General features: G+C 44.0%; 1 protein-coding gene across 3 annotated transcripts in view; it reads left to right on the forward strand.

Annotated features, from left to right (window-relative positions):
- Positions 1-20,400, forward strand: part of RHBDL3 (rhomboid like 3) — a 144,319-nt gene that overhangs the window by 62,822 nt on the left and 61,097 nt on the right. For all 3 annotated transcript variants that reach the window (XM_081933435.1, XM_081933437.1, XM_081933436.1), the window contains one exon: positions 12,044-12,202. In XM_081933435.1, coding sequence (XP_081789561.1) covers positions 12,044-12,202 — 159 coding nt within the window. The remainder of the gene's footprint in view (positions 1-12,043; positions 12,203-20,400) is intronic.

Raw genomic sequence — 20,400 nt, forward strand, 5'->3', positions numbered from 1 at the left:
ATCCTCTCCCCCCCCCCCGCACCCCAAACTAAAATATTCTAGGAAATCTAAGATCTGGCTTTCAATTATATGACTGGAGCAGTCACTTTCGGATTATGCTTTTCAATTCCAAATCAGCTCAGATATTCACACCAGCTAGAGTAAGAGCTGCTTTGTGTGGTGCAATTCTGCAGCTCAGGAGCTGTCCAGCATATGGGTGTGGAGATTTAGTAGGGGCACTTAAATGATATCTGGCTGCTTGTGAACTGGGGGTCGTCTATCGCTCAGATTTGCCTAGAGTCAAAGCAATCTAGAGCTTGTGAAACACCCCAACGGGATTGCATTTAATCATTTGGGGCTGGCTACAGGTTGTTCCCCAGGAAAAGAACTTTTAACATTCAGAACATTATCCATGGAGTGAGAAGAATGGAAAGAGGTTCAGGTGAATCAATTACTTTTTTTGTGAAGGAACAGAGCTGAATTATGGCCTATTAAAGTGGCACTGCCCTTTCTCCTCATTCATTCTTCCTCCTGTCAGGTGATGGATGGATGGATGGATGGATGGATGGATGGATGGATGGAAGGAAGGAAGGAAGGACATTAGATAGGAGCAAAGAGACAAGAAAAGCTTGTCATCTCTTTGCTGCCATCTAATGGCCATCTAGATTTCTGCAGCAAAGGTTGTTATTGCTTATCTGTTAGAGCAGGGGTGTCCAAACTTGGGAACTTTAAGACTTGTGGACTTCAACTCCCAGAATTGGCTGGGGAATTCTGGGAGTTAAAGTCCACAAGTCTTAAAGTTCCCAAGTTTGGACACCCCTGTGTTAGAGATAGGATAGCTCCTGTCTCTTTGCTCAGTGCAGTGATAATTGCATACCAGCAAATACACTGAAATGGAATGGTTTTTTTTTAATATTGATAAACATCTCAAGGCAGAATTGTTTACCTGGCAAGGACTCTGCTGTCTTTACAAGTGGAAATTTCTGTTTCTTTGGCTGTGGTAGGTCTCAGAGCTACTTGAATTGGGAAAAGAGATATGGCTAAGCAGTGTTGTGGCACTGATTTCCCCAGATATCAGGCCTTTGTTTAACAGCCATGTGTTACCCACCCTATTTGTGAGCCCAGACGTGACTAATGTGCCTTTAATTAAAGCAAAAAAATAATTTTGAGATTCTGGATTAAAAACTAAAGAAAAAAAAGTATTTTCCTTTATAAAGGAAAGATTCATGAATAATCTTTCTCCATCTTCTTTACAGGAGCATCTATTAATTTCAATAGATTTTTAAAAAAACACTATAGAAAGCCTAAGAAGTGAAGTAATCTAGACTCAAGTTGGTTTGTGATTAAGTCCATGAACATATTTACATTTTTGTGTAAAAGCCTGGTAGGGGGATTGAGGGAATTAAGGGTAATTGTCATTAAAATGCAGAGGAAATCTTGCATGAAATGACGGTTAGTGTTCTATTGTCAGAGAGATTCCCAGCCTTCCATACTCTTGAGGAGTTTGGTTCCATTTTGTTCATTGAAGTATGAAGTTAGAGGCAGGAATAATGCAACTGAACTTAAAATAGGAAGCCATTATGTTGGCCTGATGATAATGTTGGTCTCTGGTGGTGCTCTAAATAGGACTTGGAACTCAAGGGAAAATTAGGCCTGACTTGACCTACAAATGAAACTGAAGACAGTGACAGCTTCCCCATTCATATCTCAATAAAGGCTAGATGTTAGCTGAGTTTTTCCCCTTTTCTTTTTTTCTTTTTCTTTTTCTTTGTAGCAAGGATGCATGTTTCTGTGAAGTCCATGCATTTCTAAAAGACAGAAGAAAACCTTTAAAAAAACACACAGTTCAGCGTTTTGAAATGTCTTTTTTGTTTTTATGCTCAAAATAAGATTTGAAGCAGTTCAGGAGTGTTTTTCATGATGTGCAGAAGAGACTTCATGTGTATTTTGTGTGTATGGATGTGTAGGTGTTTTCTTAAAGCATGCAATTGTTAAGAATCCTGTTTCTAAGATGAAACAAATGTTTTAAAATGGAACTAAACTTGAATTTTGCAGTTCTACTATCCCAGAAAAATGTACCTTATGAAAAAGCATATATTAGTGGAAACAACATGAAAAAGCATTGCTATTAGATATAGGCAAAAATACACAATGGTTTGCATTAGAAGAGGCATGCACATTTTTTAAATAAAAAGAGAAGAGAGAAAAAATAATAGATGGAGAAATGGGAAGAACACTTCTTAAGAACATAAGAAAAATGTGTAACTTACAGAAATGCTTATTTTCCTGAGACGTTTATTTCCAAACATTTAAAAAAATTGCTTAATAATGAAAAGGTGAAATAATATAAACAATTAATTCACTTTAAATAATTCAAGGCAAACTGAATTGAAGACAGCAATAACAAGCTACTCAAAAGCCTGACTGCTCTCTGTTCAAGTGACAGTAATAAGCCACGGCAAAGCTTATTACTTATTATCACATTTTGTAGCGGTACGCAAAGTGTACATACAGAGGTCTTGTAAGGCTAATTCACACATGTGCACACATATTTAAAACATCTTGAAAACATTGCCTCTCAATTGGTTCTTCTTCTTCTTCCATGTCTAGATTAAACTTTAAACTTAAAACCGCAAGAATGAAGCCAACTTCTTGGGTTTGTCATTGGCCAAAAATAAGTCATGATTGGTACATGTTTCTGGTAGTAACCAATATACCACAGATGGGTCAGATTCTTTGTCACTCCACATTCAGGTAGCTTGCTGTTATCTGCTAAGAGCGTCCACTTGAGGATATTGGTTTCATACTTAGGCATTCTGACTTGTAACTTATTCAGGGTCCTCCAAGTTATATAAGGGGGGTCAGATCCTTCAGCCATATCCTCCTGTAAGGTTATTCCTTGCTCGATGTTTGTTCTCACTTGTGCAGTCCACCAGCAGCCAGCAGAGCTGGCAGCATATTCAGACAGTTGAGTAGGTTGGGGAGGAATATGGACCAGTCTGGGGAAGGCTCTGATGAGGGCTCTGTGTCAGAGGCAGAGAGGGGCCAGAGCCGTATGCCAGTTATCAGAGTAAGACATCAGTGAGGCAGACGAACAGCTGCGCAGAGTTGCCAGATGAAAGGAACAGCTAAAGAACAGGGGTTGACTTGGGAGTAAAGCCACAGGTGGACGATGAATGGAAATTTCCAGAGGAAATAAAAGAGGAGCAAAAGGGGAGGGGAGTTTGCAGGAGACAATTAGTTTCCTTAATTGGTTTGTGACTCTGAGACTCTTTGCCAAGTTCTGCAGATATTGGCCTGTCAGCTCTCCATGCCAGTTAAGGTCTGTGACTGTAAATCCTCCCTTGAAAGACTTGGATGTGAATGAGCAGAATTTACAGTAAATTAATAAAAGGGTTTTTTGTTGGGACCAAGAGTTTGCTTCATGCTCTTGGGAAGCCTACCTATCAGAACGCTCACCATAAAACTTTTCCTAGATCAGAGTCGGGGTATATGCCTGTTCAGAGGACGTTGAGGGTCATTCTCTTGCTTAGTTCTCTCAGCAACTGCTGCTACTTCTCTCCTGATCTTTGGTAGAGCAATGCCAGGATCCACTTTCTCAATCGGTGTAGGTTTGAGACAACCTGTCACTAAGTTTGAATTGCTTCCCACTGAATTGGTGGGGGAAGATATGAAAGTTGTGATTGGCTCACATAAGCTATCATTTGACGTTGTGGCTATTGATTGCTGAATGGCTGTCCAAACTTTTCTTGAATAGTTCCGCTGATAGCTTTGAAGTAACAGGCTGACCCACTGTTCAGGGGCTCTCCTTTCAGGTTTAAATCTCTCTCTGTAAAGCTTCCACCCACTGGTTCTCATCTTACCTTCAGGCCTATGGAGAATAATTCCACACTGTCTCCTCCGTGACATCCCTCAAGTATTGGGAGGCAGCTATCATGTCTCCCCATAGCCTTCTCTTCATTAGTCTGAATATATATCAAGTTCTTTTAATCGGTTTTCATAGGCTTTGGCCTCCAAACCCCTTACTTACTTATTTGCTTCAGGAGCTGTGAATCCAAGCTGCAGAGTGAGATTTTTTTAAAACCCCATTGGGTGTCAAAGTTAAAATTATCCAGGAATCAGTAGAGGTCCAAATTAGCACTTACTGTATTTTTCAGAGTATAAGACACTCCCAAAAAGAGGGTGAAAAACTGGGTGCGTCTTATACATTGAATACAGCATTTTTGGTCTCCTGAAACCCTGTCCTGCACATCCTGTTTTTTGCAAAAACGGACGTGCAGAGGACTTGGGAGGCCTGTAAAGTACTCCTGGGGGCTAGGGAGAGCAAAGACAAGTGAAAATGGGCCCGTTTTTCACAAAAACGGGGGTGTTTTTGCCCTCCCAAGCCCCCAGGGGCACTCTGCAGGACTTACAAACTCTCTGCAGCCCCATTTTTTGTTCGTTTTTGCCCTCTCAAGCCCCAGGAGCACTCTGCAGGCCTCCCAAACCCTCTGCACGCCCCGTATTTGTGAAAAATGGGCCCATTTTTTGCCTCCCCAACCCCCCACATGTTGCATTTTTGTCCTCCCCGGCCCCCAGGAGCACTTTGCAGGCCTCCCAAACTCTCTGCATGTCCCGTTATCACAAAAAACTGGAGGCCTGCAGAGTGCTCCTGGGGGCTGGGGAAGACAAAAACTTTTTTTTAATTTACCTCTTCAAAATCTTGGTGTGGCTTATACTCCGGTGCGTCTTATGGTCCGAAAAATATGGTAACTCAGTTACCGTAATTCTAGTTGAGTCCAAGCCTGCTTCTCCCCATCCAGGGCGTGACAGTCTTCATTCCTGGGTTAAGACATCCCTTATTGAGTCCGGAGTGGAGATAGCTGGGTTTCTTTATTACCGTATTTTTCAGAGTATAAGATGCACTGGAGTATAAAATGCACCAAGGTTTTGAAGAGGCAAATAAAAAAAAAGTTTTTGCACTCTGCAAACCTCCCAAAATGGCCCCTTTTTCGCAAAAACGGGCCCGTTTTTTTTTAAAGGCATGAATAGCCTTTAGGGGGCTTGCAGAGTGCTCCTGGGGGGGGCGGCCTAAATGAGCAAAAAACGGCCCGATTTTCGCAAAAACGACTCTGTTTTTTTGTCAAACAAATTGCATGCATAGCCTTTAGGAGGCTTATAGAGTACTCCTGGGGGCTGGGGGCTGCAAAATTGAGCACAAAACAGCTCATTTTTCACTCATTTCTGCCCTCCCCAGCCCCCAGGAGCACTCTGAAACCCTTCTACAGGCTGTGCAGGGCCATTTTGGTGAAGGAGGCGGGGTTTTAGGAGGCCAAAAATGCTGTATTCAGTGTATATGACGCACCCAGATTTCAGCCTCTTTTTTGAGGAAAAAAGGTGCGTCTTATACTCCGAAACACACAGTATATTGAAGATTCCTCATTTCAAGCAAGCAGATGACATTTCCCATCAACTTCATATACATGTTGAAAAAGTTCACGGAGGGGACTGAGCTTTGGGGCACCCCATAACGGAATGCCGAAATATAGGGCTCCTTCCCGCTGCTACCATTGATCGGATCACTTTACTAGAAGAGCAATAGAGCCACTGGAAAGAGTCCCAAAGGTGCTTTTTCCAAAAGGCAACTGGGGAAGATGCTTCTGAAGTTCTGAACAAGCTTCTTGGATGAGAAACGAAATGTTTCAAAGGGAAAAAACAACAACCCAAAAGCCAAGTTGCCTTTTGGAAAGAAGTACCTTTGGGACAACCCGTGACATGAAGTATTGAGCATCCCCATAGACACTGTACAGGTACTTACGACCACAGTTGAGCCCCAAATTTCTGTGGCTAAGCGAGACATTTGTTAAGTGAGTTTTGCTCTCTTTTAGGACTTTTCTGGTCACAGTTGTTCAGTGAATCCCTGCAGTTGTTAAGTTAGTAACACCGTTATTAAACGAATATGGCTTCTCCATTGACTTAGCTTGTTAGAAAGTCCCGGGACACTGCAACCGTCATAAATACGAGTCAGTTGCCAAGCATCTGAATTTTGATCACGTGACCAGGGGGGTGCCTGCAACAGTCGTAAGAGTGAAAAACGGTCATAAGCCCCTTTTTCCGCGGCTGTTGTAACTTTGAATGGTCACTCAATGAACAGTTGTAAGTCGAGGTCTACCTGTAAAGATTGCCTCTATGGCAGTGATGGCAAACCTTTTACACACCAAATGCCCAAACTGCGTCTGTGCGCATGCCATGCCCAAACGAAAAAGTGCATGCACATGCATATGCGAAAGCGCACGTATACGCTGACATGCATCTGCATGCACGGACATGCGCAAATGTACACATGCACGGACATGTGCAAACCTGAAGACCAGCTGGGAGGTGGGAGGCGGGGCATCCCAACACAGGCAGCGCGGCAAGAGAGATATCTTTCTTTCGTGAGCTTCTGTTTCGTCGCACACGAAAGAAACGCCACAGAGATCTGACCTGGGGCGATGGCGCACATGCCAGCAGAGAGGGTTCTGTGTGCCACCTCTGGCACACGTGTCATAGGTTGGACATTTTTGGGTGTCTGCTGCGCATTCGCAGGGGACGGAGTGCATGCAGGGGATTATACTCACATTCACGGCAGGGGGGGGATGTGTGGGGAGGCACTCACATTGCATTTTGGGGGTTCACACGTGTGTGGCCCCCCCGCGCCCAATTTTGGGCCTGAAAGGCCTCTTGCACCAACCTGGAATCAAAAAATGGGCGACGGGGTGGCAGGGCACATGCACGGGGATGCACAAGCATGCGTGGGGATGTGTGCACATGCATAGGGGGAGGATGCATGCACGGGGGCAGGGTGCATGTGAGGGGGCACTCACTCACATTGCATTTTGGGGTCACGCGGGCGGGCACACTTGGTCACTCGGCACCAAAAAGGTTAGGTATCACTGCTTTAGGTTGAGAAATTCAAAAGGCTACCCAGAAGAGAGCTTAGGGCAGCCCATCTCCATCCTGGGGCCAGTTTGTGAAATCACCTGGCCTGAGCTTGCCTCCAGGGTGTCTTTTCATTTTCCAGGCTCCACCGGTGAGATTTATTTTGCTGTAGAACATCTTTCACTTGCGTTGCAGAACTGATTTATCCACTGTCTCCGGTTAAGGATTTTTCTCCTTCCTCTATCTCGGGGCTTCTGATAAGGCAGCACAAGGCCGTTAACACTGAAAACATGAGCGCAGGAGGGTCTATAAAATCAAATGGGCCGGAATTGAAAACCAGAGATTATAAAAATAAGAATGATAAAAGGTAACCTTTCAGAGGACATCTTTATAACATCTGCTGCCTCTTCGCTGTCTTGACTTGTCCCCCCCTCCCCCTGCCCCACCTCCAGTTATGGTGAGGCTGAATGGTTTTAAAAAGCAGCACGCTAATTCATCTGGGGATGGAGCTCTCGGCTCCCCTGAGGCACTCGGGGATACCAATAAAGGAGACTAGTTGAAGCTCAAGTTGAACTGTGGGGTTGAAGCCCCACAGTTGAACTGGGGTCCTTGGTGCTCTCTGAGCATGCTTGTTTTCTTGTAGACATTTCATTATCGAAACTATCGCATTTTTCGGAGTACAAGACGCACCAAGGTTTTAAGAGGCAAATTAAAAAAAAGTTTTTGCACTCTGCAAACCTCCCAAAAACGGCCTGTTTTTTGCGAAAACGGGCCCATTTTTTTTTAAAAGGGCATGAATAGCCCATAGGAGACTTGTAGAGTGTTCCCTGGGGGGGGAGGGGCGAAACGAGCAAAAAACAGCCCGTTTATCTCAAAAACGGGCCCATTTTTTGTCCAAAAAAAAGGCATTAGGAAGCTTATAGGATGCTCCTGGAGGTTGCGGGGGAGAATTTTGAGCAAAAAATGGCCCATTGTTTGCTCATTTCTGTCCTCCCCAGCCCCCAGGAGCACTCTGGAAGCCTCCTAAAGGCTCTGCACGGCCATTTTGGTGAAGGGGGTGGAGTTTCAGGAGCAAAAAATGCTGCATTCAGTGTATAAGGCGCACCCAGATTTTCAGCTTCTTTTTTGAGGGAAAAAGGTGCATCTTATACTCTGAAAAATATGGTAGGTAACATCATCAGTGCTAGTCAGCACCACCGGCAATCCTTGAGTTATGCCAGTTTACTTAGCGACTGTTCAAAGCTATAATATCAACTCCCACTCCCCCCAAGTACTTACGACACAGTCCTGACCGTACAAATGTTGCAGCACCATGACTCAGTTGTTCACCCTTACAAAGGACTACAGAGGCACTGCAACATTCGCCCTGCCTATTCCACCCCCCTGCCCCGCCCCGCCGGATCTCCATAGGCACTGGGCCTGTGGAGTCTCACTTACCTTGCAAAGATCTAGCGAGTTGTCTCCTCTCCAGCCTCTCTGCTGCGGTTTCTTTGCCTGCGTCCCTGGAGGCTGGTGTGTGTGTGTGTCATGCGCGCTGCTCCCAGCCTCTGTTCTTCACACCAAAAGCCTTGAGGAAAGCCGACCAAAGCCTGAAGGGACAAGTGATTGCGTCCTGGCAGGCTCCGTGTCAGGGTTCCAAGTAACACCCCCAACGAAAGAAGGCTCTGAGGCTTGAGTTTCCTCAAAGTTAGACATTAGAACCACTACTGACCTCCGCTCCTTCCGGCAAAAATTGAAGACTCACCTGTTCCGATTAGCAGGCCTGGCATAATTACAACTGTCCCTCCTGGCAAATGTATTAACTGGTTATTTTAGGGGTATTGTTTTTAACTTATTGTGTGTGTTTTAGGGGTTCAAAATCCTATATTTATATATATTGCTTTGTACAGTTCTTTTAATTCCATTTTTAACCTCCTCCATTCCAACTGTACATATTCAATTTTTATTGTATTTTGATATATTTGGCATGGACTGTACACCGCCCCGAGTCCCTTTTTGGGAGAGGGGGCGGTCTAGAAGCATGAATAATAAATAAATAAATAAATAAAGTTCCATTTTATTAGAGATGTCGTCTTGGCACATCTGGGAAAACCCGAATCTGAAAGCTTCCAGGTTTTCCCCACCCAAATGAAAGTCCAAGCACTTGCCCAGCACCCACATGTCCATCACATGTCCAATCCAGAGGTGGGTTCCGTCCGGCTTTACTGCCAGTTCGCTTGTGCGTGTGCTGGATGTGTGCTGTGCACACATGCGCATTTCCATTAAAATTGTCCTGCGCATGCATAGAACTGAAAAACAAGATGGCGGCGCTAACAGTGCCGACTGGAGAACCAGTTCAGGGACGTGGCAGGCCTGGGTCGCTGCCAGTTCCAGTGACCCACACCACCATACCACTAGGAACCCACCTCTGATCCAATCAGGCACCGTTCAAAACTGGAGATGCCTTCCAGTCACACCATCGCAGCTGCAGGGCAAGGTGTCCTTGACTCCCTGAGAAAAGAATGTTATTTTGATTATATATCTCACCCATACGCCATATAATCCCCCCTCCCGTTTTCCCATGGTAGAAATTGTGGCAGGCCTGAAGGCCCAATGTAAAAGATGGCTTCCAGGTCTCACACTCTGGTCATCTTTTCCAAAAGCTTTCGGCATGAAGAACAGAGGCCAGGAGGGACGATTCAACAATTCAATTTCATCATTTAAAATAATAAAAAAGTTATTTTAATTTTTGTCATTCGCATTTCATTTTGTCTCTCTTAGGGATCCTTTCTTTTAATGATTCTATTTTCACTAGTTCTTTGATACTAGTGTAACTCTTGTTCCACGGCAAGTTGGCCTGCAGTGAGTTGGCCGTGGCAAGTTGACTGTGGTGAATTGGCCATGGCTAGTTGGTCATGGCGACAGGTATTACAAGGGGTTAGAGTCTTCCCAAGGTGGCTCAGTGACTAAGACGCTGAGCTTGTCAATCAGAAAGGTCGGCAGTTTGGCAGTTTGAATCCTAGCGCTGCATAACGGAATGAGCTCCTGTTACTTGTCCCAGCTTCTGTCAACCTAGCAGTTCGGAAGCACGTAAAAATGCCAGTAGAAAAATAGGAACCACCTTAGGTGGAAAGTCATGCCAGCCACATGACCATGGAGACGTCTTCGGACAGCGCTGGCTCTTCGGAGATGAGCAGCGCCCCCTAGAGTCAGGAACAACTAGCACATATGTGTGAGGGGAACCTTGACCTTTAGGGTCTTCCCTCGTTGCTTGGATGTTCAGAATCCCCTGACATGATGCCTTTGGAAATTGGGATACCCTTGCACCTAGGTCTCCTCCTTTCTGGGATGTGGCCCACTTCCGCATCTGCCCTCTTCCTTAAGATGTCTATCAAGTCAGGCCACAAATTCCATTCCTGACCGATTTGAGGTACCCTGTTTGAAGCAGCAGCAACGAAATCCATACGCTCCCCTCGCCGAGCCATCTGCCTCAGCTAACTTAGGTAACTCTGTTGCTGTAGGTTTCTTTTCTACTTCAAGATTGAAAAGAAGAAGGAGGAAAAAAAAAAACACTGCCCAATTTAGCTGCTGGCAAGCTGCTCCTTTTGCCTCCTGCCCCCACTTCCCTGCCTCTTTGCCAAGCCAATCAATCCCAGCCAAAGGTGGGAGCTTTGTTTGCAGTCAGCGAGAGCCAGCGTCTTCAAAAGGGGTTTTGTTGCTTTTACCAAGCTGCCTTTTCCACAGACAAAATGTTTCCATGGAAAAATGCCCTCCTGGGCTGAACTTTTCTCATGAATCTCCACCTCTTTTCTTCCGCCTTTCAACTCAAGTGACAAGCTTGATATCATTATTATTGGCAACCAGAAGCCGGCAGGCCAAGTGGAGAAGATCAAAGACCGGGCTGCAGACAGACGAGGGCCCAGCCAAGATGAAGTTGCATTGGATTTACTGTAAATTGCTGCGAGCTTCTGTGGGGATTTCAGTTTATAAAGGCAAAATACCTTTCATCTGATGCCAGTCTTAGCTTCCTCCTTTTGTGATCACAAAACCATTGATTGTAAAACAGCATATTTTATCTCTCCATTAATCACTCTTCTGTGTAGCAGAAATAAAACTACAGTACTTACAAGGGTAATACTGTATTATACTTCTTTGGCACCCAGTGAATCTTAAGTGCAATCTTTGTAAGGTAGAAACTTGTTTTGTTTGAAGGATTTTTAACTACAAAAGAGCAACACATTAAACATTATTTTCATATGAAGTCACCGTTTTACCCATTCCTATTCTTTTCTCTGAAGGGACGTGGTGGCTCAGTGGCTAAGACGCTGAAGTTGTCAATCAGAAGGTTGGCAGTTCAGCGGTTTGAATCCCTAGTGCCGCGTAATGGAGTGAGCTCCTGTTACTTGTCCCAACCTAGCAGTTCAAAAGCATGTAAAGATGCAAGTAGAAAAATAGGAACCACATTGGGTGGGAAGATAACAGCGTTCCTTGCACCTTGGGTGTTTAGTCATGCCAGCCACATAACCATGGAGGTGTCTTTGGGCAGCACTGGCTCTTCGGCTTTGAAACGGAGATGAGCACTGCCACCTAGAGTCGGGAACGACTAGCACATATGTGCGAGGGAAACCTTTACCTTTATTCTTTTCTCAGGGTCACTAGCACTTAAAATCACTGGAATTATAATAGATAATATGTTAACATTTGTCATTTCAGTGGATATAAGGCTGAGTTTCTCAAGCTTTTTAAAAAATATTCCTTAGAGCAGTTCATTTCGAAGGAAACATCCTTGAATATCTTGCAACAGAGGTGTCCAAGTCGATTTCATTGAGGGTCTCATAGTGTTGTATTTGACCTCGTGGGGGGTGGGGTCCATGGTTGGCATGTCCAGCTTGACGTCATTCCTGTCAGGGGCGCCTGTGATGGCCTGAGTGCTCTGTCAGTGAAAACAGGCTCCCGAGCTCCGTTTTCGGCTGCCACAGCTTCCTGCAACCATCTTCCAGTGAAAACAGAGCTCAGGAGTGCCACACGCGAGTAAAGCAGTATATAAGTCTGAGTGCTATTGCCATTGCTACGGAACAGTCGCTGAACGAACTGTTGTAAGTCAGGGAGTACCTGTAATTGCCTGTTCCTGCCATCCCCTTTGATGAATGCATCATTCCCTTTCTTTATCTGTCTCTGTATCCAGCTGGATCCTGAGAACACGGGTTATATCAGCACAGAGAAATTTCGGAACCTCCTCCAAAGACATAGCTCTGAACTGGATCCGCATAAACTGGAAGTGCTTTTGGCCTTGGCAGACAACAATTCGGATGGGAAGATTTGTTACCAAGACTTTGTCAACTTGGTAAGTGATTTTCTAGCTGGTAGAAGAGAAAATGAGGGGGTGTGCATGTGAAAGCATCCATATCTGGAAATACCTCGGGATGTAAAGGAAAGACATGGATGGGAGCATAATGAGAAGGGAATACTGCTAGTCCTTGGTTTATAACCATAATAGGGACTGGACAATTTGTTATTAAGTGGTATGGTTGTTAAGCGAGGCATTGAGTGATCTGACCTGATTTTACCTTTTTTCCCATGATTGTTAAGTGAATCACTGTGATTGTTATGTGAACCACTGATTGTTAAGTGAATCACTGTGCTTGTTAAGTGAATCACAACCTTTCCTGCCAGCTTCCCCATTGACTGCTGGTCGGAGGCCATCCAGAAAAGTTCAAATGGTGATCACGTGACCACAGGATGCTGCAACAAATATAAATTCATGATGGTTGCCAAGCACCCAAGTCGTGATCGTATGTTGCTTCTCCATAGGAATGCGATAGTGGTTGTAAGCATGAGGATTGGTTGTAAGCAGTGGTGGGATTCAGCCAGTTCGAACCTATCCTGTTTCCCTGAAAGTAAGGCCTCCCCGGATAATAAGCCCCATCGGGCTTTTGAGCGCATGTGCTAAAATTAGTCCTCCCCTGAAAATAAAACCTCCCCGAAAATATTGCAACACTGCAGCAGCCATGAGGTGACCACGCTCGCCACCTCTTGCACTTCAAAAATAAGGCCAAGCTTATTTCAGGGATCAAAAGAAAATAAGGTCCTGTTTTATATTTGAGGAAACACTGTATTCAGGAGAACTGTTTGTTGGAAGAAATCTTATTTTGTTTTCTTCCACTTTACAGGGCTAATCCTGTAAGGAAGGCAGGAAGGAAACATTCTGATGTTGCTTCTAGCCTAAACTTTATTGCCCTGCTTACAGAAACTGCCTCTCCGGTTAAACCCTTATTATATTGTAACAGCTAAGGCGAAGTGCTCATTAACCTGAGTGACGTTGAGTTGGCTACACCCACACGGTCACATGGCCACAGAGCCACGCCTACCCAGCTGGTCATTAGGGCAGAAAACCGATTGTTAAATTATTTGAATCCCACCACTGGTTGTAAGTCACTTTTTTCAGCATTGTTGTAACTTTGAACCCTCGCTACATTAATGGTTGTAAGTTGAGGACTTCCTGTAATCTCCAAAAAGGAAAAGGGAAGCACTGGTAGGCTAATCGGCACAGCAATCAATCAGCAAGTCTTGCCTTGCCTGCTGAGATTGTCTGAAATGGTATAGGTCAGATCTCCTACTTAAGCAGGGAGCTGGACTTGAAGACCTCCAAGGTCCCTTCTAGCTCTATTCTGATTCTGATTGGAAGGGGATGACCAGATAGATCCTTCTGGTTATTGTAGGCTTGACTACTGTATTTTCGGAGTATAAGACGCACCGGAGTATAAGACGCAACAAGGTTTTGAAGAGGCAAATTTTAAAAAGTAGGTAGGTAAATAGAAGGAGAGAGAGAGAGAAAGAGAGAGAAATGCAGTAGGTAGGTAGGGGGAGAGAGAGAGTAGTTAGGTAGGTAGATAAAGGGATAGAGAGAGAGAGAGAAAGAGAGAGAAATACAATAGGTAGGCAGAAAGAGAGAGTAGGTAGGTTGGTAAGTAGAGGGAGAGAGGGAGAGAGAGAAAGAGAGAGAGAGAAATACAGTAAATAGGTAGGGAGAGAGAGAGTAGGTAGGTAGGTACATAGATAGAGGGGGGAGGGGGGAGAAATACAGTAGTTAGGGAGAGAGTGAGAGAGTAGGTAGAGAGAGAGAAAGAGAAAGAGAGAAAGAAATACAGTAGGTAGTTAGGGAGAGAGAGAGAGAGAGAGAGAGAGAAAGAGAGAGAGAGAGAGAAATACAATAGGTAGGTAGGGGGAGAGAGAGAGAGTAGGTGGGTAGGGAGATGTTTCCAGGTGTATTTATCCATGTGCTGGAGAAGGAAATCACTGACAATCTGCAGCACCGGAGACTTTGTTTCTGCCGGCACAGCACTTCATCAACCTAATTCTCATCAATCACTCTAACTAAAGAGCTTTCTGAAATGAAAAAAAAAGTTTTTGCACTCTGCAAACCCCCCCAAAACGGTCTGTTTTTCTTGAAAACGGGCCCGTTCTTTTTAAAGGCATGAATAGCCTTTGGGGGCTTGCAGAGTGCTCCTAAGGGGGGGGGGGGAAAGAGCAAAAAAAAAACGGCCCATTTTTTGCTCATTTCTGCCCTCCCCAGCCCCCAGGAGCTCTCTAAAAGCCTCCTACAAGCTATGCACGGCCATTTTGGTGAAGGGGGAGCGGTTTCGGGAGGCAAAAAATGCTCTATTCAGTGTATAAGACACACCCAGATTTTCAGCCTCTTTTTTGAGGTAAAAAGGTGCGTCTTATACTCCGAAAAAAATGGTAAGTGCCAGCCCATTCTGGGCTGAAATTCTTAAAGCTGGTTTTAGAATATTAGCCAACAGCATCACAAGAGAGAAGCAGCTTACGTTGCTGTGCAGAATTGCCCTGGAGTTTAGAAATCCTTCTCATACAATATTATACATCTATTCCAGCCCGAGGAATTCATGTATACATAATTTGATTATTTGTGCATTTATTTATTTAGTGTGTTTCTTCTGTGCAATGAGGAGAGATCCATTTCTCAATGTGCAGGGTTAGAAAAACAATGTTTATGTTCCTTTCTGACCCATATGTTTGCATTTCTACTTTCCAGAAGCACAAATGACCTTAGCTAGAGTTTGGGGATTTCTGGTCATTTTGAAAACTGAATTATTTTAAGCCCATCTGTGCTCAGCCCTCCCTTTTTTTGTCCCTTTTCCAAAACTGAATTATTCAAAAACACAGTTTCAGTTTTGGAAAAAGACCCAACCACACACACCCTCATCCTTTTTCCTGTTTTGAGCTGGAGAAAAACCAAGGGAAGGAAAAGGAGAAAAAAATTGAGAGAAAGCAGAGGGGGGGGGGGAAATTACACTAAAAAAAAATGGTTGTGGTCCCCTGCTTTATAGTGAAATGAAAGATGAGCTCATAGTGTGGGAAAGTTGGAGACTGATGGGGTTAAGACAGCTGAGTTGCTTTAGAAAGTGCAGATCAACCCAGGGGTGTGTGTGTGTGTCTTTTAATTGGATGGCAAGGGAAGAAGCGGAGAAGACTAAAAAATGCATTCAGGAGGGCCGAAAGGCAGAGCAGAAGCAAACTATCTTGCTGTGAATGCTTGGAGATCAATTTCAAACGCATACCTTTGATGTGATGTGGAATTTGGCCTAACTTCCCAGTCAATATTTTGGATTGTGTTCGATCTAAAGAAGTATTGCTTTGATTTCCAAAACTTTTTACAAACAATGCTTAGAAGTACACACTATCTTCTCCAAAAGGGGCTGAGTTTTGTGGAGAAAGCTCTAGATCAGGGCTGTCAAACTCATATCACCACGTCGTCGTCACGTGACGTATCAGGACTTTTTTCCCCCTTTCCTAATCCGGGAGGTGGGCATGGCTAGCATGTGATGCATCCAGCCTGCGGACCGTGAGTTTGACACCCCTGCTCTACATGGAGTTTTTTGGTATTCTTCCTATTTACTTCCTCTGATTACCTCATGGGTTCTGAACATGAATGGAGTTGGTGAATTTATGAAGATCCTGCTACTCTCATGGTGAAGAAGTGTTGCTTTGACTCTTTCTACACACAAGCAAATCACAGTATCACAAACACACTAGTCTCATTCCTGGATGGATGGATGGATGGATGGATGCAATTTTTTTTTCTACCAGTTCTGTGGGCTTGGCTTTGTGGGCGTGGCTTGGTTGGCATGGCATGGTTTGGTGGTCATGGCAGGGGAAGGATACTGCAAAATCCCCATTCCCTCCCAATCAGCTGGGACTAGAGAGGCAGAGAATAGATGGGGGCAGGGCCAGTCAGAGGTGGTATTTACCGGTTCTCTGAACTACTCAAAATTTCCGCTACCGCTTCTCCAGAACTGGTCAGAACCTGCTGAATATCACCTATGGATTGATGGATGGATAGATGGATGGATGGATGGATTCCTTCCATGAATACCTGGATAGATGGGAGCTTCTCTTAGTATCCATCTCTAGTACCATCATGTTCCCCTCTTCAAAACAGGTGTATAAATCCTGAAACAAATGCAGTGAAAAAGACTACCCTATTTTCTGATGAAAAGGTGATATGTCATCATTTGTTTATTAGATTTTTATCTTGCCGTTATTACTTTAACAGTAACTCAAGGTGACAAACCTACCTAATGTTCCATCTTCCTCCTATTTTCCCCACAACAACAGCCCTGTGAGGTGGGTTGGGCTGAGAGAGAGTGACTGAGAGGTCACCTGGTTGGCTTTCATGGCTGCCACAGCCATGAAAGGGACTAGAACTCACCGTCTCCCAGTTTCTAACCTAGTATCATAGACTAAACTGGCTCTCTTGTTTTCCCTCTTTCTTTGGTTGTTTTTCATGTTCTATTTTCTCTGTTACAAAACACTTTTTCTTTCTTTCAGTCTTTAGTTCTGTTCAGGTAACCTCAACAGCTTTCTGGACTTTCTCATATTGATGCTCAGTAAACACTTCTCTTTTTTATGAAGTTTCTTAGAATCCTCTCTGTTCTAAAGTTTCCCGTGAGTCAAACAATCTCCAGGCGGTTGCTGTTAGCAACAGCACATTGCACTGCAAGCCCAAGTGTGTTGAGCACATCCATGTGTAATCTCATAGGCCTTCTAAGTGGTTTCCCACATATAGTGAACAGCACCTGCAATAAAACATGGCTTTAGTGTTTACTGAAATGAATCCGGAGCGCTGCTAAAACCAAATACAGTCTTAATCTGCTGCCTTTCAGAAGTTTTGAATTCTCCTTAAATTCTGGTATCCCCCTTGACTATCAGGATCTTTGTCTTGAAATGTGGATAAGCATAGGTTCTTCATCTCTAAAACCAGGGGTGAAATCAACTTACCTTCGCTACCGGCTTGCAAATGTGAGCGCGCAGAGCATCAAAAACGGGACATGATGCCGTGTGGGCGGAGCCTCCTGCTGCTACCGCTACCGGTTTGCCCGAACCGGATAGAACCAGCTGAATTGCACCACTGCTCTAAACTCATATCCAGAAGTTGCTTGCTTTTCATAATTATGTATCTCTCCATGTCCGTACGGATGATTTGAAGTACAAGTTCAAACTTTTTAAGAAGGTGACCCGACACCCCTGAGTAATTTTCTGACTTGCTGGCTAAATAATTGACTTAAAAATGGAACAATTTGCTAAGGGAAAACCTTTCACTGATTTCAGATTCCCGTAAAATTGGAATTCCATTCTGTATCTCTTGGTTCTACCAGAGATGTTGCTCTTATCAATGCCTTCTGCCCGTGCTTGGGGTTAAATAGATAGCGCCAAGTTAATTGCCTTTATTGATCTTCTTTTAAATTCTTTAAGTGCAATTTGTGCCTTCCCTTCTTCTTCTGTTTTACTTGTTTATCCTCTGAATAAACTTTATATAATTGTACAATTGACTGTAACGATTTTAAAAGATAACCTTCCCTAAACATTCCCCTAAACTCTCTCTGCAAGATAGCATGACTCCCTTTGGTTCTTTGGATTTTTCAAATGTTTTGTTAAATTCAGCCTTAGTTTTAGGGAAAGAAATCTAGCATAAGTGCTCATTTTAAAATTTAATTTTAATAAAACTGTTACTTGTATTTTATTTCTAGAGATGGACTGTGCATCAAATCAAATGGATTAGCTTATGAATTTGGACTGGTAATTCCTTTTCAGGATTTTCTGTGGGTTTGGAAGCTAAGCAGAGTTGTATCTGGTTACCTTCTGAATCAGAGATTACCAGGAAATACCAATTGTCGTCTCAGTTGTGGTTGTGACTTGAGATCTACCCAGAGTGGTATTCAGCCAGTTCAGGCAAGTTCTGGAGAACCAGTAGCGGAAATTTTGAGTAGTTTGGAGAACCGGCAAATAGGCTGGCCCCACCCCTGCTGCCTCCCAGCTGATCTTCTTTTGTTGCCCTGAACAGGAGAATGGAGCTGGAAAGCAGGTTAGTGGGCTGGGGAGGAAATGGGGATTTTGCAGTAACCTTCCCCCAGGAGTGGGGAGGGAATGGGGATTTTGCACTATCCTTTCCCTGCCACGCCCACAAAGCCCCACCATGCCCACCAAGCCACACCCATAGAACTGGTCGCAAAAAAAAAATTGAAGCCCACCACTGGGTCTACCTGTATGTCTAACTGTCAGCGTTCCAAATATCACGCAGAATTAAATCAGAGTCCAAGGCAGAGCTATCCTTCAAGTTCCAATTTAATAAGACAGACATGTTGGCAACAAACTGTGGAATCCCAAATCTAAAAGCTTCCTGGGATTCCACCCAGTTGAAAGTTCATGATCTTATCCCCACATCCATAAATCCATCACATGGTCCAATCTTCTTCGGCCACGCTGGCATCTCCACCCAGCTACTTCCGGTCAGGTGCAGAAGTGCGGAGACAAAAGATGACCTTGGGCTTCTAAAAAGGAATGACAACAACACATTCCACAATTCTACTCCTTTCTATTCCCCCCTCCCAATTACTACACTAATGAAACAGCATAATGAAATAAGAGAGAGTGTGGCAGGCCAAAGATCCTAAAAAGGAATATAACTGCAGGCCTGACACTAACACTTCTTTCTCCACTGTTTCTTCTCCCAATCACATTTTAGGGGGTCCCTGACAGATTCAGTAGGCCATGTCAAAATGGGTAGTGGATGGGAGCTGAAAAGGGAAATTCCAAGCAGTGCTCTATTTTTGGATCTGTCAAAACTATTTTGGAAGTATTGTCACTTGGGCTTGTTTTCTTGTCAACAGTGCACAAACAGTTTGCCAGTGTAGTATCTTGTCCAGGTTTTGTTTCAACTTCTCAATCTGATTTCTACCTTGGAGAGATTCAGGAAAGAGGCCAACCTAGGTTTAGCTTGCTGTGAGAGCTCTTTTCAAATGCCTTGCCTGAAATTAATCAATCATCTAATTAATTGGCTTTTGTAGTTGCGTTCTCTATCCTTTGGCTGTAAATAAAGCCAGGATTTAAATTAGCTACGTTGTAAATTAAAATAAAATAGGGATGTCATTCAGAAGTGGCTGACAGGGTTATTTTCTTCTGAGCCACAGCCAGTAAACTGGTTGGAATTGATTAATATGGCAAGATATCCCTCTAACTGGTGTGTTTTGAGTGATCATTTATCTACTTTCTAAAGCCCTCTCATGAACAAGTGACTCTGGATGGCATGCAAAAAAAACTTACACATTTAGTTTTTAAATTGTTTACATTTTTTAAAAATATAAATTTTCAGGGTGAGCAATCACTATTGGAGTCGATGATGGATTGCATGTTTGTCTTTTTAATTTTTACTGAAAACCTTTCAGAGATATAAAAGATTTAACATTTAAGAAAAAGGGAGCATAGAAAGAAATGCAAATATAGAAAAAGAAAAGATACAAAAAGAAGCAACTTCCAAACCTCTTCATCACAGTTGCAATCTTATCCTCATTTCCTTCCTCTCTAAGGTTACTACCAGACCTCCCCTCTTCCATTATTCAACCCTTTTCAATCAGCAAATCCAGAAATTACAAAACATTCCCTCCCCCCAATTTGGGGATCCAGCGAAACAGCTTTTCTAAACATTTTAAATCCACTTTCAATACCATCTCCATATTTTTATTTATTTATTTATTTTATTTTATTTGTCAATCGTTTACAAGATAATAGGTATAAGATTAAACATGAATATGAATGACAAGGGTACAAGTAAGTGGGGACAGTAGGACAGGGACGATAGGCATGAAGGTGCTCTTATGCATGCCTCTTACAGACCTTTTAGGAATGGGGTAAGGCAGTGGTTCTCAAATAGTGGGGCGCGCCCCCCAGGGGGGGCGCGAGGCTCCGTAAAGGGGGGCGCGAAGGCTTCCTTTCCATCTGGGTGCAACGGCGGCGGCAACAGCGCAGCGGCGGCGGCGGACTGGAGTTTCCCGCCAAGGTTGCCTGTCCGACCAGCCCCCGCTGGCTCCTGGCTGAGGGAGGAGCTGCCGCTCCGCCTTCTCCGAGCGGGATCCACGCCCTGCAACTGGCCGTGAGGGGAAGGTTTTGGCCAAAAACTGGGCCATTTTTGCCCATTTGTTGCCAGTAGAATGCTTCTGGGGGTGGGGGAGGTGAAAAATGGGGTGC

The sequence above is a fragment of the Natrix helvetica genome (genome assembly GCF_964273705.1).
Source record: "Natrix helvetica genome assembly, chromosome: 1".
NCBI lineage: Eukaryota > Metazoa > Chordata > Lepidosauria > Squamata > Natricidae > Natrix > Natrix helvetica.